The 27866-nt window shown below is 40.1% G+C and overlaps 1 protein-coding gene across 2 annotated transcripts in view; it reads left to right on the plus strand.

Moving 5' to 3' along the window:
• The window catches only part of prkcbb (protein kinase C, beta b), a 58215-nt gene that overhangs the window by 23616 nt on the left and 6733 nt on the right, over positions 1-27866 (plus strand). Inside the window, exons 6-17 of one of the 2 annotated variants that reach the window (XM_088436450.1) lie at positions 92-248; positions 1440-1574; positions 2975-3071; positions 6040-6180; positions 8680-8853; positions 10000-10091; positions 11689-11751; positions 13122-13260; positions 13402-13482; positions 14135-14242; positions 18307-18447; positions 21585-26245. In XM_088436450.1, the coding sequence (XP_088292576.1) occupies positions 92-248; positions 1440-1574; positions 2975-3071; positions 6040-6180; positions 8680-8853; positions 10000-10091; positions 11689-11751; positions 13122-13260; positions 13402-13482; positions 14135-14242; positions 18307-18447; positions 21585-21761 (1505 nt within the window). In that variant the 3' untranslated portion in view covers positions 21762-26245. Of the gene's footprint in view, positions 1-91; positions 249-1439; positions 1575-2974; positions 3072-6039; positions 6181-8679; positions 8854-9999; positions 10092-11688; positions 11752-13121; positions 13261-13401; positions 13483-14134; positions 14243-18306; positions 18448-21584; positions 26246-27866 lie in introns of those variants that run through there. The other variant, XM_088436451.1, reaches the window with a different exon arrangement.

Here is a 27866-nt window from a genome sequence, read left to right on the forward strand (position 1 = left end):
ATTTTGGAATCTTATTGACTTGCGCGTTATCATCTTGATACGCTTCCATTTTGATATCGATACATGGATTTCTCCCTTCTTTTCCCTGCAGTCAAAGAGGCCCGAAATCTTGTCCCAATGGATCCCAACGGTCTGTCAGACCCATACGTGAAGCTTAAACTGATCCCAGATCCACGCAGTGAAAGTAAACAGAAGACCAAGACCATTAAGTGCTGTCTCAACCCTGTCTGGAATGAGACCTTTAAATTGTGAGCACCCCCTCCTTTTTTTTTTCTTTTTCACACCACCCTTGATCGTGTTTTTTATATTTTATTTTATCTATTAATTAGGCTTGCTTTTCCATCTTTGCCTTTCTTCTCATCTGCCTCCATCAGTTCTCTCCCAACATGATCGCTTCCCTCCTCTTTCATCTTGTGTTCCTCATTTAGTCTCTCACTCACTCAGTGCAGTAGTCTTTTAAAAGCATCACATTACGTGCCGCTTTCCAACTGGATGTGACCGCTGGCGCTCAGATAACAACATCTGGCGTCTTATATTCATAAAACCTCGCTTTTGGGGTTGTTTCCTGCCGTTGAATCCAGTTATGTACTTAATAAACCGTCATCACCGCACTCTTTGGAAGAAGACGGTCTTAAATTATGAATCATTTAAGGGTGTATATTGGGGCATTATTTTGCATAAATTAAAAATAAAAAACATGCATAAACAGGATTTCATCACACAAATTCGATACGATTTGAATGTGCTGGTAGTCTAGAATAGTGGTTGTCAACATTTTTTTCAATAATGTACTCGGAAATATCCGTTCACTCAAGTACCCCCTAACCGGTGCCGTGCCATCCATGTTTGATTTATTCCACTTCGGAACTATATTTGCAGTCATATCGATGGTGATTTTATTCAGCAACTGTAACATTTGCGTCACTAAAGAAAATGTGCATTTGTATAAAACTAAACAAACGAAGAACTGTGTTTCATGTTCCAATGAATTTGCTCTCAATTTGAAAAGAAACGTATTCTCCCTGCAATGGCATTAAAATGATCTAATTAGATTTGCTAATACCTGCAGAAACCTGTTGTGAATCCCATTTTTAGCTAGTTCAAACTGCAGTATTTAGTGATTGCAAAACCCAGTGCAAACTTTTCCAGATTTTCAATATTCTTTAGCAGTATTATAAAAGGGAATTAACTCCATGATATAATCAGGAATACACAAAAATCATGTTCCATAAAAACTTGAAAGAATATTAATGTAATGTAATTGTACACAGAACATGTACAAAGTACATGCTTTTGTATGTTTGTTTGTTTGTTTTTTAGAACAATACCCAACTACATGCTATATGTGGAGTAAGTCTTGGCAAATAACTATGTAGGATTTGAATCAGGGCCACAAAGTACCCTTGATCCTTGTTTGATGGGCATTGTTTCTCTTCAAGCCACCTGAAGGAGTGCGATAAGGACCGCCGCCTTTCCGTGGAGGTGTGGGATTGGGACCTGACCAGCCGCAACGACTTCATGGGATCGCTCTCCTTTGGCATCTCAGAGCTACAAAAACAGGGAGTGGATGGATGGTGAGAAGGAGGAGGAAGAGGAGGGAGCATGAAGGTGACCTTGTTCATTAGTGCGCTGTTGGAGAACTACTTTGGTTGGGCCTCTTCTTATTGTGGTGACACTCGGTGCCAAAACATCCTCCCTCTGCTTCTTTATTGCTTGTTTTCTCTCTTCCGTAGTCACGCCTCACCCATTCTAGCCTTCTTTCATCCCGTCTTTCAGCTGACACTACTGTCAGGGCTTTTAATGAGATGCCAGCATTTGAGGCAAAATGCTGGTCTAGAGACGCTGTAGGCAGTTTTCAATGACATGAACATCGCGTATGCTTTCGCAAGCTCAAAATCACTTTTTCTTTATTATTGTCCCCTTTGGGAGGTGTCCTTCAAATAACTGTACCTTTGTAAAGGTTTTTTTTTTCCACTATGTCTGCCAAACTATGTGTAAGTTTATATTGAATTTTATATTGCTACAATATTGTTATTATTTATTATTATTATATAATATATATATATATATATATATATATATATATATATATATATATATATATATATCAAAATTTAATTAATTTAATAGAATGTATGTAACATAGTGGATTTTAGAAATATTTCTACCATATTTCTACCATTTTGTGACATCCGAATACAGCGCAAAATAACCTTGCCAGGTTCAATCCATATGCTATTGAAGGTGTTTACAGGTTCCGTGAATCTCATTTGGTCAAAATAATCTAATTCCAATCATAAACATGCTTTTTTTTCCATCTAAATGTTGCTCAGTAGCATGCACCTGCCTTAGTAGCATCAATGAAATAACGCTCAGAAAGACAATAGTGAGACTTAGTATTGTCGCATTGACCTTTAATGGATTCCGTGGCGCTTGGAAACACGGTGAATTTCCACGAGTGAGTCACAGTAAAGAAATGTTTCTCATCTTTCTTCTCATTGTAGTGGTTTCCCGGCATGTAAGTTCAAGTTGAATAAGTACTTAAAAAGACTGGCATTCCACCAGTAGATGAAAGTGGAAAAAAGTTCAATCGGGTGTAAATAATTCAAGGCATACATTAGAATGATATTACAAGAGTTAAGGTCATAGCGCTAAAATCCTCCCCAGTGTAATTGACTGTGCATAGAGAGGTCAGGTGGTGAGTTCTGAGGAGTCAAACGTGGCATCAGTAATGGACTAAATGTGAAATTGTCTTCTATCGATTGTGTGAAATGAGAAGCGTCTTCGCTCCTCTGTCAGGCTTTGCAAGATTACCATGAAGGAGAGGGAATTGCTAAATAATGAGCCGATCATTCTTTCACACTTTAAATTAGCCTACTAACTGTCGGCAGCCTTGCCTAATGGCTGCAGTTAATGTCTAAATTGTATAAACTAATTGGGAATTGATTTAAGTGGAAATATGCTCTGTCCTTAGGTTTAAGATGCTCTCCCAGGAAGAAGGCGAGTATTTCAACGTTCCAGTTCCGCCAGAGGGGGAGGAAGGCAATGAGGAGCTACGGCAGAAATTTGAGGTGGGCCTGTTTACTATAGCCGTGTGTGTTTGCGTGTGTGTGTGTGTGTGAGAGAGACTCTCAGGGAGAGCTGTTAGCAGTTGGCAGGCAAACACTTAACCATCCAGTCTGGCACACTGCAGGGGTGTGTTTGTGAGTGTTTGCGTGCACAAATGGGTGTATATGTGCCAGCCTGATCTCAAGGACTTCTTATTAACACGTTGGGCACAAGACTAATGTTGCTTGGTCTTCCTCTTCTCAGCCTTGTTGACACTGACTACTAAATGTCACATAGTTGCTGGGAAGCGTGTTAATCCCACTGTGAAGAGATCATTCAGGGCCTAGTCTGCACAGTCGGGCTGCTGATTAAATTAATAATCATTTTGTTGCTGAATCGGACAAAAAAAATTGCCGTTTGATTGGAGTGAGCATTGGCCCTTGTAAAAATGAAGTTTACACTCAAAAGCTACCTCACTAAAAACTCCATTCCAGCTCGATCCAGCATCCTGTGTAGAGTTTGCATGTTCTCCCCGAGCCTGTGTGGGTTCTCTGCGGCTTCCTCCCACACTCCAAAAACATGCATGGCAGATGTATTGGATATACTAAACGGTCCCTAGGTGTGATTGGGTACGTGAATAGTTGTTCATCTCTGAGTGTCCTGCGATTGGCTGGCAACCAGTGTCCCCCGCCCACTGCCTGAAGTCAGCTGGGATAAGCACCAACAAGACTGTGACCCTTGTAATAATAAGCGGCTCTAGAAAATGGATGGATGGATGGGAAAGGTCCAATAGAATGGGACCACTTAGTGAATCGTTTTCTTTTCATTTTTTGTGGTTTTTTTTTTTCATTGTACATATTGAAACAATGTGTCAAAACTGAGATCAAAATCTTTTTTTCACAAATTATTGAACTTCATAGTTCCAGTAAAAACACTGCATACTATTCGATTTTACTTGGTATTTCACACTTCAAAACAGAGATTTTGCAGAAAATACAGTGAAAAAAAAACAAAAAACTTAACACTCCTTCACTGTCTTTGACATTTAAATAATGCGGTGAACTACAGCCAGCGGGCAGATTTTTAGCCTGTATGCCACTGCCTGCATCTAACTAGCTGGTACAGCTGACTGACTAACTGGTCACTCCCTTTGACATGCCCCAGCATGGATCAGATACAGGTGGGACAGTGATGAAAAAATCTAATTTGATAAGGACAATACAGTAATGATTGACAAATAATCCCCCTCTATTAATATTAGTCAATGGTGAGCAATATTATCTTTTTAGAGGCAAAATATTTGAATGGATAACATCAGAATATGCTCAGTGATTACCGAATGTTGTTGTTGATGCTTGAGTAATGTAGTGTGTGTAGACCCTGAGGCCATACAAAGTGTGGCCTCTATTAGAATTTCCCTTGCCATCTTGTGTTAGCAAAACGTGCTATGGCAAATCCAACATCTAAAATGAAATTATTTATGCTCCTCACTGTCCTAAATTCGAGGCCGCTTACACACGCGCCCACACACACTTTAGTATTATTATTAATATTATTACAGATACAGTATATCCGGCATGCAAGTTTGGCTAATAACTTTATCTCACAGATTTATCCAGCTCATTGCATGCCACACTAGTCCAATGTGCGCGTTCTGATAAGATTATAAATCCTACATCTAGATTCCCATCGACTCGTCTTCTTCCTTCATGGCGGGCCACCCAAGTGCAAGGAACAGTGGCAAGTTGAGAAGCCCTAAATATATCAATAAATTGCTGGTGTACTTTTAATGTCTGCTCAATTATAGAATGGAATGTCTTTTCTCTTTTTTTCAGTCCAATTTGATTTATAGAGATCAACCTCCCCAGTCACGTTAGATTATTCCATGCACAATAAGCTCTGCGCATGTTATTCAGGAGAGTGGTGCAAAATCATGCCTTGGTGCGTTATTGTCGCTTTCCGCCCGCTCAATATACATTTTGTGCATGTCTCGCTACTCCCCCTTCTGTTCCCTCCCCTCATTATGTTTTCCCTCTCTCTCTTTTGCTTATCACTTTTGTCCTTGTTGCCCTCCTGTGAGCTTCTGACTCTTTATCTCTTGAAGGTCATGGTCTTTGGCCACACTGTGAGAGCCATTCCCAGACAGGGGCATATCTCACACACACACGCAAACACTTGCACTCAATCCCAAAAGTGACACAAACAGGGGCGAATTGTTGCACTTTGTTGTGTTGAGCTGGCAGGCAAATTTTTAATAATCAAGATGAAAAAGTTACTGATGCACCCTGGTCACTTCATTAGGTACTACCCTATCAGTTTTAAGTGATCTATCGTAGCGATGCAATGATTAGTCAGCAACTAATGGAAAACCAAGTTCATCGACATCTTTGATGATCTGTTAATCACTTAAAAAACAGAAAACCGGGGACTGAATTCTATTGTCGAAGTGAATATCATCTCTAAAGATTTTGGAATGATCGATCTAGCATTTTCTGCTTTGTGTTTAATGTGTATTAGGGTGTTTGGTAATGATGTCAGAACAGATGGAGACTGACAGAGCTGTTTATCTACTGAAGAGTTGGGACGGGCGAGGCGTTTCACACGTTCATAAAAAGACGTCATTTTTTTTAGCTTGTCTCGCACAGAAATGACTGAAACTGCTGCTGGAAGGCCCCGCATTCAAATGTTATTTCACCTGTGAATACAATGACTGCAAAGAGTAAAAAATAGTTAATAATAATTGTTCATTTTGCCCTTGTTCCGTGCTATTTAGTTGTAGCAAAGCTTTTTTTGATGTAAAGTGGAATTGTGAGGGTTAACTGCGTGTCTCTTCCTCCAGTAAATACTTTTAAATTGCTACCTAAATGACTGGCCGATCCAACTAATCTTTTAATGACTTATGTTTATCCTCTTAAAGACCTAACTGACTGTTTAAATCTGAAGACATTCCCCAAAATCATGTCCCCACATTTGTCTCTCCTCCTTACCCAGAGGGCGAAAATTGGTCCGAGCAAGAACACGGAAGGCAAATCCGCCAACGCCGCCCGCTTCGACTCCAACGGCAACCAAGATCGCATGAAGCTGTCAGACTTTGAGTTCCTGATGGTGCTGGGAAAGGGCAGTTTTGGCAAGGTGAAGTATCTTGGCTCATGGACTGTATTTCACAAAGAATCTTTTCATGTTCTTGTACTTTCTACTCTTTCATTGAAAAATATTAATACGATGCATATTTGATGTAGAGATGTCTCAAGGCTATATGGTCAACATATCATCAACTCTTCATGCAGTGGGTATCAAGACAGGAAGGGAAAAGTGCAGATGAACGCAAGGTTTAAGCAAGACATCCAAGGAATAAATCGCGATAAAGCGCAGGTAGACAAAGACGAATGAAAGGAAAGAGCCAAAGATGATGTGACGGGCTGAGCGATGAAACGAGAGAGAGAGACAAACGGGCGTGTGGTCGACGTGAATGAATTTAAAGAAGGGGCTGTATAAAAACAGACTGAATGGAGCGAGGTGAGCGAGCTAGCAGAGGGACACCTTGGCGGGGTGGCGGCTGACGCCGATGAATGAGAATCAAGGCAGGAAAGCAAAAGAGAGAGAGGAAAATTTGCAAGGGAGCGACAGCCATAGCAGCGGGGAGAAAGTGACAGATACGCAATGAGAGAGGGACAATTGACTGTGTTTTAGACCTTGGATGCCTGTTTCCATGGAAACAGGCACCACTTTGCCGTGTCAGTGCTGAAAGCCGAGTCGAGGGTCTAGCATTGTTGGAATGCCGAACATGCATCAAGAACAAACGCTTGCGTGGATTCATGAAAAGCACAATATGTGCTGTCTCACAGGCAACACCACAAGAGGTCCAAATGCCATGTGGGTGTAATACCATTTTTTAAAACATTTTTAATACACTTAATCAGTTAACTAAACCACAAATACGTTTTGGGGGGGGGGGGGCTGGAACGAGAATCACAGTCAGGTAGTCATATTGGTGAATGGTATTAAACAATTGTAATACAAATTCATTGACGGGACAAGGTTATAATGAAATGATGATGCAAACATAAGGCACACTATCCATCAGTCCCGCCCTTCTTTAGTAGACAGGAGGACACACCGCTACGGCGGATATTATCACACCTGACAGTTCCGACCAATGCAACACGGCGCCGTGTGTTATAACATATTGCGCAATGATGCACTGCAGCGCAGTGCAGTAGATTATGGTTTTCGCCGGCTTTCCCCGGGTGCATCCACCGTGCAAGGTCAGCAGACGGAACACTGACTGTGGCATCATTCACGACACACGACAGTTTGTGTCCCCAGGACCGCTTTTCTGTCAAATGACCCTGAACAACTTTATTGGATAAAACCGCGTTGACACTATAATAACACGCCTCCATTCAGTGTTGAGTTTATGATTGATACTGGAGCCACATGACCTTGATTTAAGACGCAGTGGTGGGAACATGAAATAAGAAGCCTCAAGCACAATTTTTGGCATCAAACCAAGCGGACAAATCAATCTATTGAAACAATGGGCCTGCTCGGTTTTTCTACTTAACTCATTCGATGCCAGGGACGTATTTTCACGTTCCCAGATACTTAGGTATTGATTCAATACCTAAGTATCTGGAAATTAATGCCCTTAATGTACTTAAGTATCGATTTGATACTTAGGCGTCTGGGATTGAATGTCCGAACTCTTAAAAAAACGTGAAAATGCGTCCATGGCATTGAATGAGTTAAAGGAAAATAAATTTGTCTTATTCTACGGTGGTATCCTTGTCCTTGACCAGATGGCGTTTGTCGTGTTTTATCTCTCCGGAGTCCCGTTGACACCAGATGGAAACGCACGTGAACGCACTCATTGCTTTTGTGAAAAATCAGCCGCACGTATCCGAAGTGAAACTGCTCGCTGAACTTTTATGCTAAAGATCATATACTGCATATTCTTGAACTGTGGCTGCCCTCCCCACACACACGCTTTCACACACACTGCTGTGTCCATCTGCGCAGCACTCCCCATAGGATCCAAAGCCTAATAAACCCCCTGTATTATCATACCTGAATATTTATAAGGCATAAACAGCAAATCTGCTAATTCTCTGATCTCATAGGTATCATGAAGTACCAAGTGGGTGTGAAGTCAGTCATAGCTTTCAAGAACTTCAACTTTGCTTCACTTGCATTTTTCCTTTCCAATACTAACGCATGCAACGAACATGTTAGAAAGTTTTAAAATGAAGGAGAAAGAAAAACATCTGCATTAAATATACTATTGAGGGCCCAAAACTCAATTAGCCTTTTGGGGAACACACACACTATGTTATCCATGTTAATGGAAATACTGCAGTGCCTTTAATATTCTTCCTTTCATTGCCATTTTTAAAGATAAAACACGTTCATGCTTATATTGGTTTTTACTGATAAGAGGAAGAGTTTGAAGGGATAGTTTTTAGACTCTAAATGCTGATAAAGCATTTTGAGCTGTCCTTGATTTAGGAGACTCTTTGAGTCCCCGGCTCAGCGTTCGGAATAGAGAGCCGTCGTTCTGCTCCTAGTTTACATTCATATTGAGAATGTTATGTTTCCAAACGTTGCTTCAACTCTGTCATCTCGTTTCTTTAGGTGATGCTTGCCGAGCATAAAGGGACAGAAAATCTGTATGCAATCAAAATCCTGAAGAAGGATGTAGTCATACAGGATGATGACGTGGAATGCACCATGGTGGAGAAGAGAGTATTAGCGCTGTCGGGAAAGCCACCCTTCTTAACACAGCTGCATTCTACATTCCAAACAATGGTAGGGTTTTGCGTCTTTTTTTTTAATAATTTGGGAGGATTGTATTATTTGGAGGCGTGGGTGGTTTCCTGCAAATAAGGAAGAAATACGAAGGTAATCAACTGATGTAATACAGTAGAATTATCGTGTCGTGGAAACAAATGATCAACTAAGCAACAACTCATGAAGGTTTTTGTACAATTGTATCGTTGTGTGGAATGGCATTCTTCAGTGCTTAAATATATCCGATAATTAGCCCTCTTTTGTTTTGTCTTACTGTAAGAATATGTTGGGCTTTTCTTTCCCTTTAAGCGCGCATGGAGCCGCACCACGTACAAATAAAACAGTCAATCAGAGCGAGGCATCAGCACCACTGATGGTCTTCAACTACGTCTCACAGTTGTTAATACACAAAGCAGATTCACGGTGGTGTCGTGCTCATCTTGTGACGTATAATCCATAATATTGCACTAAAGATGAGTCAACAGTGGAGTAAATATAGCTCAGGAACACTGCGCTCAACTCCGAGAGCGCGCCATTTCCGTCTATGTGCTTAATATATGTGTGCAGACTTTCATATGTGCATTGATTAGTGAGAATAATGCGCTTGGAAGTGTATTTGCGGTTGTTGTTCAAGGCAAATCGAGTTGACGCTCGCACACACACACGCGCGGCAAAAGCGAATGTGTTAATCCTCTGCAGCACTAATTCTTCACGCAGCAGACTGCTTCCCTACATACGGTACTTATGCACTTCCAACACACTCATATTTATTGTCAGCTGTAATGTGCCGTCGTATATTTTGATCAAGCACTGTTAAAACATGCGTGCACAATAAGCTCGCGCTGCACAAAAATGACAGTTTCTCAGATTTATAGAATAATAGTGACGTACACATGGACACACATTAAAGCTCCACACACTACCTCACGCACAGGAATCTTTATTGGCAATTTTTGGCGGTAATGGAAGAGTATGGCGTCTTAAATTGAAGTGATTTAGTAGAAGAGTAAGTCTTTATCCGTCCATTTTCGCTAGCGGTGTCATCCTCCTTTTTTCATGACTGCCGTTTGACCCATCACCGATATTGTTCATCCTTGAGATACGTTTCCTCATTTACCCTTTTCGACCTTATTTTCTCTGCCTAACGCCGCTTTCTCACTTCAGGATCGCCTGTACTTTGTCATGGAGTTCATCAATGGCGGCGATCTCATGTACCAGATTCAGCAGGTCGGCAAGTTTAAGGAGCCTCATGCTGTGTGAGTAGATGCAGGCGCACGCCGATTCCAAAAAAAAATATAATAATAATTGACTTTTGCAAACGCTCACAATTTTTGAAAACATCATCCTGAACAAGGCTGTCCGCAGGGATGAGAAACACTATTAAAGCCTGGGGGTGAAAGATTTTGTTCTCCCCCATTGAACATCACCACTGTGGAGAAGTTCAAAGAAATGAGTGTATCCAGCAGTGAACTCAAACACCTCCAAAAAGGCAGGAAATAATTAATGTGGCTGGAAAGATCTGTGGTGTCAAGTCCAACTCAACACACTGACATAGTTAACAAGCTTGCTGTCAGAGAGGCGAAGAGCTTTGTTGGCGTTTGCCCTTCATGCGCTTCGTTGGCATTCAGTCCTTTTGGGCCGGATTTACTTCAGGCTTGTGTGCGCAAAAATTTGACTGTTCACTCAAACAGATGTTGAAGCTGATCTTCAAACCTGGCTCGCCCAGGATTGCGTCTGCTAAATGCTAAATTGCCATTTTGAGTGTTTGGGAATGTGAATTAAGCAGGTGCAGTGTGATAAATCAAATCCAACCCTTGTACCCAGGAATTAACCAGACATTGTTCACTGGTGTGGTGTGTCATTTTTTTTATTATCATGTATAGGCAGGATTTCTTGACGTGCCCAAAACAATCAAGCAGGAATAATCAAAAGCACCCCTAAAAAACGCTGATCTTAATTTACTAGATCAGGCTATTTTCCTTACATTGACGTTGCTTTTTTATACTATTTTTTAGTCCACTTCTATGCATGCCCTGGAAGCCAGCCAATTGCAGGGACGAACAAGCATTCATGCACCCAATCACACCTGAGGACAATGAAGAATCCATTTTCTAGAGCCAATGTTTCTTTTCGTTAGTTTTCCTATTTGTAATATAGTCTATATACAGTACTGTGACTATTGTGGCTTTTTATTTATTTTTTTTACAGTTTATACATTCCATTGAGCATCCATGGCAATCGGGGTCAGTCCCACTTGGCCTTTGTTGCCCACTCGGGTTGTCGCCCATCCTGTTTTGTCCTTTAATAGGCTGCTGTGGCCATCTGGAACAAAGTGTAAACTATGATGAAAGTAAACACGCAATTTAGCGCTTGCTATGGGGAATTTTATTCAATCAAGCCCTTCTAACTGCTGAGGCGCATAATGAGTGGAGCTAAAGGTCTTCAATGGGTTCTCTCTAGTCCACTGACAGTATTTGGTTCCATTCCGCCTTAAACCCTGTACATGTTTTTGTTTAAAGGACTAAGGTCACGTTAGCTTTGCGCGACAGCGGTGGCCCTCTGGGTATCTTTCTGTTCACAGATTAAGCACTAAATAGACTGTGCATATTCGTCACTGCTTTGCACACACTCGAAATGCCCGCCGCTGTCTTTTGCCGACAAGATGTCGATTTGCGCACGGCCTGAGAAATATCCTCTCATATGCGCTTGACTCCGTGGTCAGTGTGTCCAGACTGTTGATCTTATCAGCTGGCCTTGAAGAGACGGCGCTGACCTTTCTGCAGACACACACGCATACACACCCTGTCATTCTGCCTTTTTCTAATTACGGCAGTTTTCTGTGTTCATTTGTAGATTCTACGCTGCAGAGATTGCCATCGGTTTGTTCTTCCTGCATCAAAAGGGCATCATCTATAGGTAACGTCTGTGGCACAAGACAAGAAATCCATAATATTCGCAATGGTCCGTGGAGGCTAACTGACCACAAAATTGAGGAATGCCAATCTTAAAACAGGTTCAACTGGGGTGCTCAAATCAGACAAATAGGCCAAGACCTTTGTTGATGAGGTGGAGACAAAAAAGTGTGTGTATTAAATATAGTATTTTGGGGGGGTCATAAAATATTAAAAGTGTAAATACTGTATACTGTAGTAAAGTATTTAATTCTCATTCTAAAAGAGTATTTTTACATATAACTTAATCTTAATTTACTTTTTGTTCAGTTAAATAAAATGCATTACATCTAAATGTTGCCTTTTATTTGGGAAATAATTGTTTTTTTTAATCATTTAAAATACTTTAATCAGCCTAGTGTTTGTTTGGAAAAAGGAATTTTTAAAATGCATTTTACTTTATTACTTAAAGAGTACACAACACCATTATCCGCATAAAAGAATGAAGCCATTCTGTGCCAAAGACAGACCGGTAAGGTCATGTAATTATCAACAATGATGGATGGCTCCAGCATTATTAAACTTTGTCTTGAACTCATTTACGGGGGCAAGTTGCATCTGTCATCATGTCAGTCTGACATGTTGGACTGAAAAATCATTATGTGCAAGGTCATACTGTAGCCGGTGGATCTGATTGATCGTTGCCCCGTTCACCACAACAGCAAAAGTGAAAAGAAGTCATTTGATGCTCACAAATTTATTCAAGAAATGTCTTACAAAGCGCTAGTGATGGGACGAGGAACAAATCCCACAAGATGAGTTGTATCACAAGACAAGATTTTCACAAAATTTGGAAAATTATTCTCTGAATACATTTTACAGTTTTCAAAATGCTTTCATTTTACTGTGCAAGCCGCAGCACAATTAATTAGTGTGCAAAAGTAACCATAAAAGTGGAATAATGCAGCTAAGATCTTACTGAATAGTTTAACAAGATGCGTGCAGCTGGTGTTAGCTGCTGTGCATGGATTGACGATAGATTCACAAAATCGCCAGCCTGCTTTGTTCAAATGTGATCAGTGGGAATGGCAACTGTGTCCGGCTGCCAGGATCAAAGTTTGCAGTCATTTACATCGATTAAACTGCCTTTGAAAAGCAATCCAACTGCTCTCTAAGTGGATATGGAGCACTGCTAGCAAGTGGCTAATTTTTGCTAGAAGCTACGCTAAACGCTGGCAATAGGCGCCATACAATAAAAGTGCCTTAAATTGACAACAGAAGGTGATTTCCAGACAATGGCCGCTTGTTATCATGATGACATTCCAATCTCGTGAGATCTCCTCCTACTAAGATCTTAATAAATGAGTTTTATTTTCATTCTGAATTTTAACACAGAGACCTCAAGCTGGACAATGTGATGCTGGACAGTGAAGGCCACATCAAAATTGCTGACTTTGGCATGTGCAAAGAAAATATGAACGATGGCATTACCACCAAGACCTTCTGTGGAACACCTGACTATATTGCACCAGAGGTGATGTCATTCTTTGTGCGGGATGTTGGCCTTTACTGAGATTTACATGTATTTTTACCAAGATTGATTGATGACTTTGTATCTCTATTACCCTGTCACCTTTTCCGGTCAATAGCATAATGCTATATGTTTATGTTTTAGATCATAGCATATCAGCCTTATGGGAAATCTGTGGACTGGTGGGCCTTTGGCGTTCTGCTTTATGAAATGCTGGCTGGACAGGTGTGTGTGCATTTATGTAAGAAAAGATGAATGCTTCAGTCCAAGAAAACAATGTAATTTTAATAAGACTAGAGTGAAAAGCCATTTGTATCCATGGTTTCCAAAAAGAAAAACTAACACTCGCGCTTTTCTAGCCTTTATTATTTGACAGTGTGTAATGAGAAGTTGAGTTATTAAATTACACCCCATAATGAGTTTTTCCTCACTCAGGCAGTAATAATTGTTAGCAGGAGATTGTTCAAATGCTGCACATCTCATTTGCTTTGCATTGAGAGATGTGTATGTTGTTGGAGATTCACTGGATTCTGATTTGGAAAGGTAACACCGTGGGGAAGTACAATTTTTACCGTCACGTTTGTGGCAATACTATAAAATGTAGTAAAAGTAAAAAAAAAAACCAATGGCCCAACACTGAACTAAAATAAAACTACTCAATGTTATAAAATGATAAAATACTAAGGGTCATAATATGCCGTATTGTGAGTGATATATGAAATAATCATTCAATGAGCATACAACTTTGTTTGAAAGAGCTCCTGATGTGGGTTTAGCAATACTGAGGTCACATGGTCAAATTGGTGATTATTGAAAATTGGGGAAATTACCGGCGGTAGCAATAACCTTTGACTTTTCGATTTTGCATTTGATTCAGCCTCCGTTCGACGGCGAGGACGAAGATGAGTTATTTCAGTCCATCATGGAGCACCATGTCTCCTACCCCAAATCGATGTCCAAGGAGGCGGTGGCTATCTGTAAAGGGGTGAGTGTCCACATAAACCACAGTGCCATCTCTATCACTGACCCCGCTTTACACACATATATAAAAGAAGACAATTGGCAGCAGATGACATTTGTCTGAGAAAGGCAGGCAGGAACCGGCGGGAGGAGGTAAGCGGATGAAGAGAGCGAGAGAGTGGGACATCAAAATTATCTGCATAATTAAAAGCATTGTGAGGGAACATTTATGTGCAGTGAAACAACATTGTTCGCTTTTGCTATCTGTCCTGCTTCCATCTCCCTGTCATAAGCGCTCTCCTTCCCCGTCCTTCTCTCCGCCTGCACTGCTCATTGTTTTTTTTTTTTTCTGTTTTTTTTTTTCCCTTTCATTGCACACATCCTCTATCACACACGCACTGCACTGCACTGCACTAATGAAATGGCTTGAGCTGTGGGAACTCTTCACAATAGACTGGACGCTTAAAATGAAGCCGCCTAACGGGGCCGCACCACTTTTCAACGGGTAAAAGCGGGTCGGCCACATCAATATACACAAGCTTCTATATCGTCTTCGACCTTTGTGCATCACTGACTGCTCTAAGTTGTGGCCGCACACACACACACACAAGCTTTGGCCACGGACCAGGTAATCCCGAGTTTCATCACTATTCAGCATATTTAACTGAACTCTGCTCTCAGATACTCTTTTAGTTAATGAAACGCATACTGGCCATAACATTAGATACACCTCCGCAATTTTTATGAGCTTCAGTAAAGCTGCCGTTTCCAAAGGATAAGGCCCCGTTTGATTGCCCTAGCGGCATAGAGATTTATTCAATTTTATAGTATCTTTATTAAGGATTGACTGATTATCAATGCCAATTTTTGGTATTTTGATTAATATTGCCACCCGTTTTGTTAAAAAAAAAAGATAAAACAATTTAAAACTGAGTTAACTTCAGGGAAGTACAGTGGTTCATCTACTTGATTCTAATTGATTCATTCCAGAAGTCATTTTGTCACGTAAATCTTTCATAAGTAGAGTCGCTTTTTACATGTAAATAGCCTAATCTGTTCCAAGCCCATAAATAACAAATACATAAAATTACATTCGTTCATAATAATCATGGAAATCAAAGTATGTAATGTAAGGAATAATAGGTGTGACTATGCAAAGAGAAGTGTGAGTGAGAAGCAAAAAGTATGGTGGGGGGGAAGAGTCAAACCTTTGCCAGCTGAGAGAAATGAACATTTTAATGAAAAACTCACAAAAAAGTTGTGCGTTGTGCTTGACCAATGTATGCTAGCGTGTCTAAAGATTTTGTCCCCCATTTTCTAATGGTTTGCTCCAACAGTGGAGGGGAGACATTGCGGGTTTTGAAGACTTTTAACAATAGTCTTGTTCAATCTCACACACCTTCAATTTTCGCCTTTCATATCCTGAATCTTCTTTCGTGAAACAAGAAAAATATTTTGCCAAAATAATCACCCTTGAAAATGTTGATCACCATTATTAATTCAGCAAGGGCAGAATTTTGATTGCAGGAGTTGTCGTCGGATAATGTGGGTGTACCTAACGCAGTGTCTCGTGAGCGCATCACCACACACTGCGCAAGCATGAATCAGATACATTCTCGCCGCCGTGCAGGCATTCAAGACGTTTGCCGTGCTTTTGCAAGCAAATTGACGACAACAATGTTCACTCTTCGGCGCGCAGACACACCCACATATGCACACCCATTTACACACACATACAGTAGTGTATACAGGCCATGTTATGTATTAGTGATGATTACTGGGTTGTCATGGATCACCATTGGAGCGTGAAAGCTCGCCTCCGTCCACCCCCACAGATCCCACCGCGCCCCGCGCCAGCAGCGCCGGGGTTAACGCAATGCATGTGCGCGCGCATGAAGACTACTTGAAGCCTGACATGATATTTCCATTTGCAAGAAAAATCTGCGTCGGTAGCGCGTTTCACAGAAGTCAAGACAACGTGCAAATGTGATGGCTAACTCGGTGGCGGGAATCCTGTCATGTTTTTTATTTTGCTTATCGAAATCCTGTGCGCGGAGGTGCAAGGTTTTCTGCTCCACACAACCCATCATTTCAAAGATTATGTCACTGTAAGCAAGAGTACAGAGAATTTTCCTGATTGTACTGTAAATTGAAACATAACACATGATAAATTTGTCCACACCGTGCATGTGTGTATGTCTATATACAATGTGTGTAAAAGGAGTGATCAGAGATATTTCCACTTCCCTGATTCGGTCCTAGCCAACATCTATATTTCATAGCTAGCAACGGACCACATACACACACACATGGAAGCTAACAGACGCGTATGTTCTATAGCGACATGCTGTTAGGTAGGTACACTATATTCGGCTTCACATGACTTTACAGCAAAGACTAATTGAATACATTTGTTCCTACATATTCAGAAGCACACGCACATTCTCTCGCACCCGCACGTGACATGAGATTCACTTTTTATGAATTGGAGCAGCACTAACGTAGGAAATAAAATAAGAGTGCATGTAGTGTTGCTCAAAATGTGACGCTATAAGAAACCAGATGATTGTATTATTGAAGTTACAGGCAAGAATCTGATTTTTTTTTCCTGATGACGCCAGCAAAATTTGTTAGCTGATCTTAACATCGACATTAAAGCAGTGACTTCTCATGAGTGAATATAATAAAGGCTTTCTGGTAAACTGAATTATAGTGGGCACAGATTATACTCACCATATAAATGTAAAATCCAATTATTCTTATTGTTGTTGTTATTAGTAGTAGTATTTTCAGTACATTTTATGTGTGCCAGTTTTTGTGCTCAAATATGTTAAAAGGATGTTTTAAAAAGATTACTTTTAATACCGGGGCGGTTCGGTAGGGCAGTGAATAGCACGTCCGCCTCACAGTTCAAAGCTCCCGATTCAGTGTGGAGTTTGCGTGTTCTCCCCGAGCCCGCAAGAGTTCTAAAATGTCCTTAGGTGTGATTGGGTGCGTGAACGGTTGTTCGTCTCTGTGTGCCCTGCGATTAGCTGGCAACCAGTTCAGGGTGTTCCCCGCCCACTGCCCGAAGCCAGCTTAGATAGGCGCCAGCAAGCCTGTGACCCTTGTGAGGATGAGCAGCTCTAGAAATGGTACTTTTAATAACTTTGAAGGGATAAAACAATTGGAATTCCCTCCTTAAACTTTTTTCACTCAATGTACGTGCTGTGTATGAACATCTATTTTGCAATGTCAGTCTTAAATACAAAAACATAATGTAAAGAAAAATGATAATCTCATTGTATAATTCAGTTTACGTGTAGCAACAGTATCAAAAATATGTGATACATAAATAAATAAATAAACAAATGTATTCTGCAGGCACAGGTGCAGTGGTGCCTGAGAACATTTTTATCTGTCTGCCGTCCAGGAAAAACGAGGACGGAAGCAGCAGAGTGTGTAATATCCAGAGTAAACAATTTTTTCTGTATTTTTTGGTTTATTTAGGATGTGTGTATGTGTAAGCCCACCACGCATGCTTGTGCTCGCGCGTCTGCTTGTGTGTGTGTGTGTTGACTGACCCGTGAAAAATGTTATTTTAGTTCTAATGTAATGAGCTATGACTGTTGCTCCTCAGGGAGGCACGCCCCACCTACACAAACTCACACATACACAGTGATGTCACCGTTCGGCCTCGTTGCCTTCCTGAAGGTTTTTGCCCGGACAGACGTCATAAATGCTCTTTAATTTTGCCTGCGGGATCGCAGACGCGGTAAAAGACGAGGAAAAAAAAAAACTAAAGTTGTGGTTGCTCACTTGAGGTCATAAAAAGTGGAACGGTTCTCATAAGAAGTGAAAATCCAAATGTGAAGGAATGAATCCATTTCCAGTGAAGATCAATAGGAATGGACAGAAAGAGAAGTACTTTTAAATGAAACGGATGATTCCAAAGTGGAATTTTAAGGGGACACAGTTATGAGAGAAATAACACTTGAATGTCAACAGCTCAAACAAGCAAGAATGAACAATACATGAGACAAATCCTGCATGCGCCAAGAGAGCCGAAAGCTAATAATCCTCAATCTCTCTTTCTTTGGGTCCGGCCAGTTGATGACCAAGCATCCAGCCAAACGACTAGGCTGCTCTCCGGAGGGGGAACGAGACATCAGGGACCACAGCTTCTTCCGTTACATGGACTGGGAGAAATTGGAGAACAAGGAAGTGCAGCCGCCATTCAAACCCAAAGCTGTAAGTTTGAGCCGCTCTGAAGGATGTAGCGTTGAAGGGATGAAGGCATTTGACTTCTCTTAGCTCTCTTCTGTCATTGAACACTTTCTGTCTCTTTCCTGTCTTTTGAATGCGACAATCACAGGTAAGTTAAGACATAATGACCACACTTAAAGTGGGCGCAACTCATTTCTGAGGTCAGTCGAAGTTGACAGTCGTCCTCCGGGGAAAAGGTGAGAGGATACTAGTCAGACAAAGTGACCTAAAACAACCTTGAATTTGTTTTATTTTTTTTTTCTCACTACAATAAATTTTGTTGGATCAGAACTAGCAGCTCGATGATGTCATCGTGACTCACGCACACGCGCCATTATTATGAGCGCACGTACTCACGAAGCCCGAAGCGCCACTGCTGGTAAAGGGTGTTTCTGGCTTGTTGGGTTTTTATGTGGCTGTCTTGACCTGCTGCTTTGCGCGTGGGCGATTTGCCCTTTTGTGTGTCTTTGTGTGTTTAACTCTTTGATTGTGTATGTGTGTGTCACTGCGGCGCGCGTATTTGAATATGTATTTCTACAGCCGTGAAAGGGGAGGGGCATATTTGTTTCTTCGTGTACTAGTCCTATAAAAGTCAAGTTTGTCCCTGCGGCAATTCACCGAGAATGCTAATGTTTGTTGTCTAGCAATTTCTCTTGTCCGTTTAACATATCTCTTACTCGTATACTGGGGAAGTGCCTTCTTTTTAGGAAGATTGCGGAATCGTGCACAAATGTTTAGAGTTGTTTTTTTTTTTATCTTTTAAGATAGTGGGCAGAGGTCGATACTATTTTTAAGGCTTCTGAAACAGCACTGCTTGGTTTTATACTCACTGGCCACTTTATTGGGTTCAAAACAAACACAAAAGGTTTGACGCGAGATTGTGGGGGAAAAAGTCAACATACAGTACCTCAAGTGAGTACATTGTCAAGGTTTTTAGGTCTGTAGAACCCTTACAATTTGCAAGGAACCCTTAAAACCAATTAAATATTACCGTGAGTGAGCTTGTACTTTTTACGGTGGACATAAATTCATACTTTTCCCAAGGATTAATTCAGAAAATACAGTGTTAAAGTCAAAGTTTAATAGAGCGATTAAGTCATTTTAATTTGGGAATTTTAAAATAGTTCTTCTGGAAAAGATTAACTCGGATAATTAATAGGACAACAATATAGTCTCCAAATGAGACTTCACAATGAGGATTTTTTGGGGCCCATCAGTGAGTTTTAAAATAACTGATAACCGATCATCATCTCGATCATAAGAAAGAATAGACTTTATACCTGGAATAATACATCTTTTGTTTTAAAGACTGATACATGATGACAATCACATCAGAGCTTTTAATCTGCCCACGACTGAAGTAGGGAGGTGTAATTGAATTAGTTTTCTTGGCAGACTAGTTCCAGTATGAAGGTATGACGAGAAGACATGAAAAAAAATGCCACTGCAAAAGAACACCTTGGTGCTGAGAGTAACATACTGTACTTTAGTAAGGTGTACTTAATATAGTGGCTGGTGAGTGTGCCTCTGTGCTGTCAGCTGTTGTTGTCCAAGTCCCACGCTGCAGGTTCAATGCACTGGAGCTACAGTAGTAGTGTGGCGCAGATGTTGGTGTTATTTACAAACAATGCAACCGTATGCGTCACATAAAACTACGGTTGTGTGGAATAGCAGCTTTGAAACGTCAAGCATCTGACTGATTGGTTAGTCTGACAGCACAACGGTTGATGTGGCTTGTCACTTCCACTTATTATGACTGTGGAAACGTCTTCATTTGTTTGACCAGCATTCCATCCAGCCTCCCTTCACGGACATTATCTGTCCATGCATCAACCCATCCGTCCATCCATTCTCACATTTTTATTTGTCCAATTCTCAGTGTTTTTGACTGTATCACGTCTGTAACTTTGATTTGCATGCTCACAGGCTTAGTCTCAAATGAAACCTACCCTGGAGTGCACTGCGCATTTTAACAGACACCTTCTGAAATAATAACCGGTCTATTCTCAGTGCCTTTGGATACAAACATAAACTAGTGACATGCTTTGAGTACAACATGATTATGTTCTAAATTGCACCCTCAATAGGGCAGCATTGCCCCATTTGATTTCCCAAACAGGTTAAAAGGCACTGAAAAGAAACCCCGTTTGACCTCTATGTATTTCTTATATTTCCCTAAACTATAAAAACGGTGGCTTCATTTCATTTAGCCTTCAGAGATACACAGATTTAATGAGTTTTGGAGTTTTCCTCCGGGTGACGTTGTCAGAGGATATCGTATCCTTGTTTTCTTAATTAAAGCTAAGCGCAGTGATGGAGACACACACACACACACTCTCACGCACAGAAAATTGCTTGTCTTAAAGCCCCTATGAGGCATGCTGTCGGGAAAGTATCATTTTTAAGTTAATAACTTGTTTCATGCACTTAGAGGGCGACACACCTCCTGGGCTTAAATGCTTTTTTTGGGAAGGTCCTCATGATCACGCTGAGGAAGTAAAAAGTAGCCAATAATAACTTTTCTTGTGAATTCACAATAATTGAGCTTTCATATTTTATAACTCTTGTCACTGGTATGTTGTGAAACAATTTTGGAATTCAAAAGTGCATCTCCACAGGGCGTTTGAGATTTAAGTGGCCTTCTGTTTAAAATGAAGTTAAATGTGTTTCAAATATTTGCAAAAGAAAAGGAACTTGCGTTCCTGAGCTGTGCCAGGATTAATCCGAGTGATCTTGTATCACTTGAAATGTACAATGGTACCTTTACTTACAAAAAAAAAATGTACGGTGTGTAACAAAATGTCGAGCTGGTTTTGGTGGGAACGGATTACCGGCATTTCAATTCATTTCAATGGTGAAAGTGGATTTGAATTGAATTACAAGCTGTCCTATGTAAAAATTGAAAATAGTAAGTCAAGGTACCCCTGTAGTCCAGAGTGATCCAAATCCGCAGTAAATAAAGCACAGTAGGAGCATTTATTTGAAAACATGTTCAAGTGATGTCATCTCACTCCCTTACCTCAACCCGCCACTCCCTTCTTCTTTTGTTCCCCTCCCCTTTATCCATCCATTCTTCTCCATCCCTGTTCTTTCCCAACCTCCTGCCCCTCCCTCCTCCACAGTGTGGACGGGACGCTGAGAACTTTGATCGTTTTTTCACGCGCCACCCGCCGGTGCTGACCCCTCCCGATGAGGAAGTGATTCAGAACCTGGACCAGGACGAGTTCCAAGGATTCTCTTTTATCAACCCAGATTTCCCAGGAAGCGTGCCTACGGCCCCTGCCGCCGAGCAGGCTTGATTTGAAGCTCATTTATGGACATGGGGATACATTCACACTTACACGCATAATCATGCACACCTGCTGTATACAGTGCACGGGTACAAGTCTGTGCAGGTATCAACCTTGCGACATTTCAACCCCCCAAAAAATCATGTGTTACATACACAAATAAACACATTTCTCGCTCACACTGCAGCAACCAGTTCCATGTAAAGGTCTAAATAGAGGTAGTAAACGTTTACTGGACAAAAACTAACTGAAATCGGATTCAAATTGTTTTGGCAATTGGCCATGAGTTTAAGAAGTAATAATCATCTGTCAAAATGGAGATTGCACCAAAGTGTATGTCACAGTCAAAACAAAAATGGAGAACAGAAGCAGTGATGTACCAAAGTGTATAAAAGTGTATGCATAAAGTCGCTTAGTAGATAGATAGCAAAACTGTGGAAATCCACACTGATGCCTTCCACTCCAATAAAGGTTAATAATTGATTCCAGATATTACAAGATGGTAGCACTCACGACTTCGATTGAAATGAGGTTCTTCAACTCACTTCAACTTAGTTCCTTGTCACCAAGATACCAGAACAAGCTCTACTTATATCGAAATAAAATTCTTTGTTTCTCCAACTTCATTTTACTATGGGACAGACAATCAAATATTTTTATAATCGATTATTCTATTAATTGTTCTGTCAGCTGTTCTATCGGTTTAATCAAATATTTGGTAAAATTTCAGTTTGAAGAAGAATATATTAAAACACGTTTTTCTCAGTTACTGTTCTTTACCAATTATTGTTTTTTTAGTATTGTTTAATGAGTAGAAAAAACAGGTTAACAACAATTAAACATCAAATAAGTGGAATTGATGCAAATCTCTTTTTTTTAAACGGAAACGATAGCTTTCACAGAAGATGACACAATCGGTATTAGTACTGACTGTCGAGAGGCTGAAATTTGAAGATTTTGATCATTTGATGTTAAACAAAGGCTCTAAACGATTACTTGACTATTAAAACAGTTGTTGATTTATATGCTAATTGATTAGCCTCCGATTAATCAATTCATTTTACTTTTCCAAGTAATGCAAAACAAATCCAATGTCTCCTTCCACTCTTATTATTTCACTGCTTGTTAAAAGCCTTCTAAATTCATAAAACCAAGAGAAACATTTGAACGGTTGGCCAAAAACAAAGAGTTGGCTGTGCTGCAGTTTGATCTTGCAATGTTGTGCAGTGTAAATCAACGATGTGGTACATACATATAATAGAACACTCATACATACATACATATAATAGAACACGCATATATATATATATATATATATATATATATATATATATATATATATATATATATATATACACACACGCACATACGGCAGCATTCCTTCGGAGCATTTTTTATGTTCATTTTTTCCGCCCCTATCGCCTTCCTTGGCTCTTCTGGCACGCTCTGAGTTTGGCTTGCAATTCTGGTGTGCTCCTTAACGCGTCGATATTAATCTTAGCGTCTGTATTTTTATTCTTATCTATAATTGGAATGCTTGACCTTCTCGTGCATGAGTTTCTATATCAGTACTATATCAATAAGTGGGACTTGACACTGTATTTTACCTTCATGCCCACAGAGACAGTTGAGGATGACTTTTGAGGGATCATGATGGTAAAATATGCTTTGGGTGGCGTGTTGAATAGACACAAATTTTCGTAGGGGACTAGCCGCTCTTTTCTTTGCGTTTGACAAGCATGGCTCCGACACTTGTTTACATAATATATACTGTATGTGAGCGAATGGATGAAAATGCACTTTGCATGCCTGACCTCCCAGCGCCACGCCTGGCTGACCCCCGTGCTTGCGTTTGTTTGGACGGCCGTAGGCTCCGTCTTGCTTCATATTGATGGAGCGCTATCTGACTTGTTGCTCCACAGCTGGTGGAAAAGGAATGAAAAGGAAAGCAGTTGGAATGAACGCTTGCATGTCATTTTGCTGAGGTGGAAGCACCAAAGAGGGTTTGATGTGTTGTGACAATTTGTTGTGTTGCCTAGCGACTGAACTGAAATTCCCCCCGCCGCTCACCAAAAGACGGTTTAAGTGCGACGTTTGCATGTGCAATGAAGGTGTCTTTTCTAACTGCAGCAGCACAGAATGTAACAACAGGTCACAGAAGCAGAATATTATTTGTCCTTTGTGTTTTGTTCAATTTAGCAATAATCTTGTGGACACAAGGTCACATTTGTCACTGAACCAACAACCTCACTGGAACTGACGCATATTAGTTTTTGTTGTTGTTTTAGTTTGTTTTTTTTTAACCCGGGCCAACTCATTCATATGAGAAATACACCTCATATCACACAGCTTTACGCTGTCCATATCTGCTGCTAATTATGCTAATAAGGCTATGTTTTCATTGATAGACTTTCCAACTGGTTGGCCACAACATTAGGTATACCAACACATTTGACTTTTCTTTTCGGCACTGTTAAAATGGAAGCATTGTATTTACTGTAATGCACATTAAGGCTACAGTTAGACTTGAGGTTAAACAACTCAGCCACACGACTCACGTGTTTGTTTTTATGCAAATGTTCTGTTAAGAAATGACACATAAAAAGCAAAAGATTATACTGAGCTGCGAACATTGCTGAAGTCAAAGTTAAATTCGCCATCTATGGAAAGAACTTTGCAGACATATTTGTAATTATGACAGTATTGCGAACAAGCGTGCATGTTAGCGAAACATGCGCGTATTCATAATGTCCTTGCGGTAATAAGTGTCATCACGAACACAACAGCCACTAATTTCGAACCCTGACGAACCCAGTGAATGTTGCATGCCAATTGTGAGGTTGTTGTTAAAGAACTTTGCCGAACTTTGCCGAAATAATTACAAAGGATAACAACGGTATTATGAATAATGAATAAATGCACGTTGCACAATGGATCCCTAAAGTTATTTTGAACATGTTTTGAACATTTTAAACATGTTCAAAATGTCCTTGCAATAACTAAGACTAATTATGAACACTTTGGCGACCAATTCTGAATCCTGGCGCGCACTTGATAAACACAAAATTTGCTATATTCAGCAACGTTCACATCTGTAGGATTGCTGCTCAAAGGACAAGTAATCTACAGTTTACAAAAAAAAAGCTGTGTGCATTAAAAATAATACAACAATTTAAACTATAATAGTACAGTCGTAAATAAGAAAATCAAACTGACTAAACTAACTAAAATATACCTACAAGAATGCAGGCAATGCAGTTAGAAAATAGCGAGAGGAACTAGATTGTAGTCTATAATATCCAAAATGCTGCTCAGCTTCAGACAAGGAGACATCATGGCATCAACAATATTGTTGGTTTGGTTTTACACAGTGTCCCGTTAATGTAGTGTCTTGCAGCACCAAAGAAAACTAGCATGGCGCAAACTGTTGAGATATGTGACAATTTTATATTACATTTTACTTCATATTTTATATACACATGCAGGTATGTCCATGCTTTTTTTTTGTTGCTCTGAATTGCCCTTTGAACTTATGAACTACAATGCGCGTCTTTTTTATTTACTGATTTTTGGCTACAAAAGGAGGTTGCGATTTTGCAACACAGGTCCAAGAATGACAACAGTCGAGACCCACCGCAATAATGTACAAACTGGCCTCTACATATTTAGCTACTGTATATTAATTTTTTTTTAATATGTGAATGGAACCAATTTTTCATTAATTTCTCTTGCACAATTTCTTCATGTCTTTCTCAATGTCTTTTGCTAACGTGTCATTTCCAGCTGAGTATTCATTTGCCAAATATTTCCTTTTTAAGTGGTTTTAATGTAGTAAAACTGTTATAGAGAATTCAAATTGAGTACTAGACACATCCATGTGGGCTGTGCAATTGGCCATGTGGTGTGCCTAGTCAGTTTGAAGTAACAAAATATAGCTTAATTATGGTAGGTGGACTTTTTAAAATATTATTTTAGTTCATATAAAATATTTGTCAATCCTGAAAACTATTTAGTTGCTCAGCTTCCCCTTCCATTTATAGGAATGTGTAAATAAATGTGCAATCACTTGATGCAGCTAAAAAGCACTATAATGCAACCATTGCTGGTATTTATTGTCATTCCATGCTTTTATACCACAAAGAAACTGTGTCAGAGGTTTTAATGCAGAGAAATATGTACTCTGTGGTCAGTATTGTAAAGTTCAACAAGGTTTGTTTGTATTATTGAATAACAAGGAGACACACACAAACACATAGACAAAAGAGTTTCTGCATGAAAAAGTTTGTTTAATCATTGCGCTTTTACAGTATTTCCATGTTACCCATCAGGGTTCCTCATGTTTTTGTGTCCACAGCGCTTCAAATGTGAACAGCTCTTTGGTGTGCAAACTATGTGGGAAAAAAAAGGCTTTTTACAATATTGTCCGTGGGCCAAATTTCTATGATTTTTCCAAGACAAGGCTTACAATAAAAAAGAGAGTTAGATGTGCGCAAGGGGTTGTCGTGTGTGTTTTCATAGTGGTCTGCAGTGTTTATGCTCCTTTTCTATCTATATTTATTGAACTGGTGCAAGATGCAGTGGAAGGGTGAGATTAGAGTGATGGAGGCTGACAGATGGGACTGGAGAGAGGAAAGGAACGAGACGAAGGAGAAGCAATGCAACAATGACGGAGGGCACAGAGAGGGAGGGGGGGTAAGGGAGCGGCAAACCAAGCGAGGCAGGCGGCTACGACAGGCTGTGCATATTTCATGGCTGCCACTTATCATAAGAGCCTTTCCTTGATGGGGGAAGCGCAGGTTTGATGACTTCAAGGAAATAACATGCACAACACGGCCTACATACACACAGCCCTGCTGAGCCACTAAAGCTAGTCGCTAGCTGTTCTCGATGGCTGCAGTACACACTATAACCACATATTGGTTCTCAAACCAAAGTTGGGGTACACAACATAATTTGTAAACTGTTTTTTTTTTTTTTTATACCTATGTGGACCAGCATGGCTATAAAACATGAATTGTTTCAGTAGATTTTGTTTGTTTAAAACGCTATATGGTCTAATGATATGCTTGACACCTGCAGTAGCACTTTATCCAGAGAGGAATATTTATTTTTGTTTCACTTCCAAATCTAAGATAAATGCAAGCACTGAATAAGACTATTGCAACAGACACTCATTAAAAAGTAGGGCTGGGGAAAAAAAATAATGTTTAATTATTGCGGTTGAAAAAGCATAACACAGTGGTATGTCAGAAGAAAAAAAAAACGTGCAAAGCTGGTCTTGACATAGGGCTCCATTGCTTATCTTGGGGCACTTAAAAGCACTTACTGGTTTAGTAGGTAGCTGGCTTTCTTTAAAGACAATATTAACACATGGAGCTTTCCAAAAATGAAAGAAAGAACTTCCCGAAAAGCAGTAAGGCTGGATTATCCGAGAATTTAATCTGTCACTACAATCTACAGTGGCCCAGTTTTGGGTGTTCAAATTTTAACCAGTAGGAAGCAGTCAAGCGCAAAAACAGGTTCGGTCTGCTCATCAAGAAGTGGAAGACTAAGTAGAAGAAGAAAAACAGGAAGTTGTTGACCTAGCTAAGGCACCTACACTCTCAAGTTTGCTGATGGAATATTGTTGAAGTCGTCTTTAAGTGATTTTAAGGAAACTTTTACATGTGTAAAGTACATAGAATATTATGTATGTGTGAACTAAACAGTAGTTTGTCATCTTTCAATGGAAGTCACACACATGTTAATGCTGATCGCAATTCGAAGATCATAACTAATGAGTAGATATAGCCACTCATTTCAACATTTGTTGAAACATGTGTGTGGGGGGTGATTATGTGATTATTTGATGGGATGTAATCATAAAAAGATTCAGTAGTGACAGCCCTCGATTTGCTCGATTGGCTTTTAACCTGTCATATTTTGTAGTCATTGATACACACAAAACTGGAACAATTCTAATCTCAATGCTAAGGTAATACGGGCAGCTCTTTGTTCCTAACTGCAAAATTGTGCCAGGCCTATTCATTTTTGCTTTTCATCCATCCATTTTCTATAGCTGCTTATCCTCACTAGGGTCGCCGGGACCTTGAAACTGACCTTGAAACAGACATG

This window comes from Hippichthys cyanospilos, chromosome 16 (genome assembly GCF_059441005.1).
Source record: "Hippichthys cyanospilos isolate Australia breed blue-spotted pipefish chromosome 16, RoL_Hcya_1.0, whole genome shotgun sequence".
NCBI lineage: Eukaryota > Metazoa > Chordata > Actinopteri > Syngnathiformes > Syngnathidae > Hippichthys > Hippichthys cyanospilos.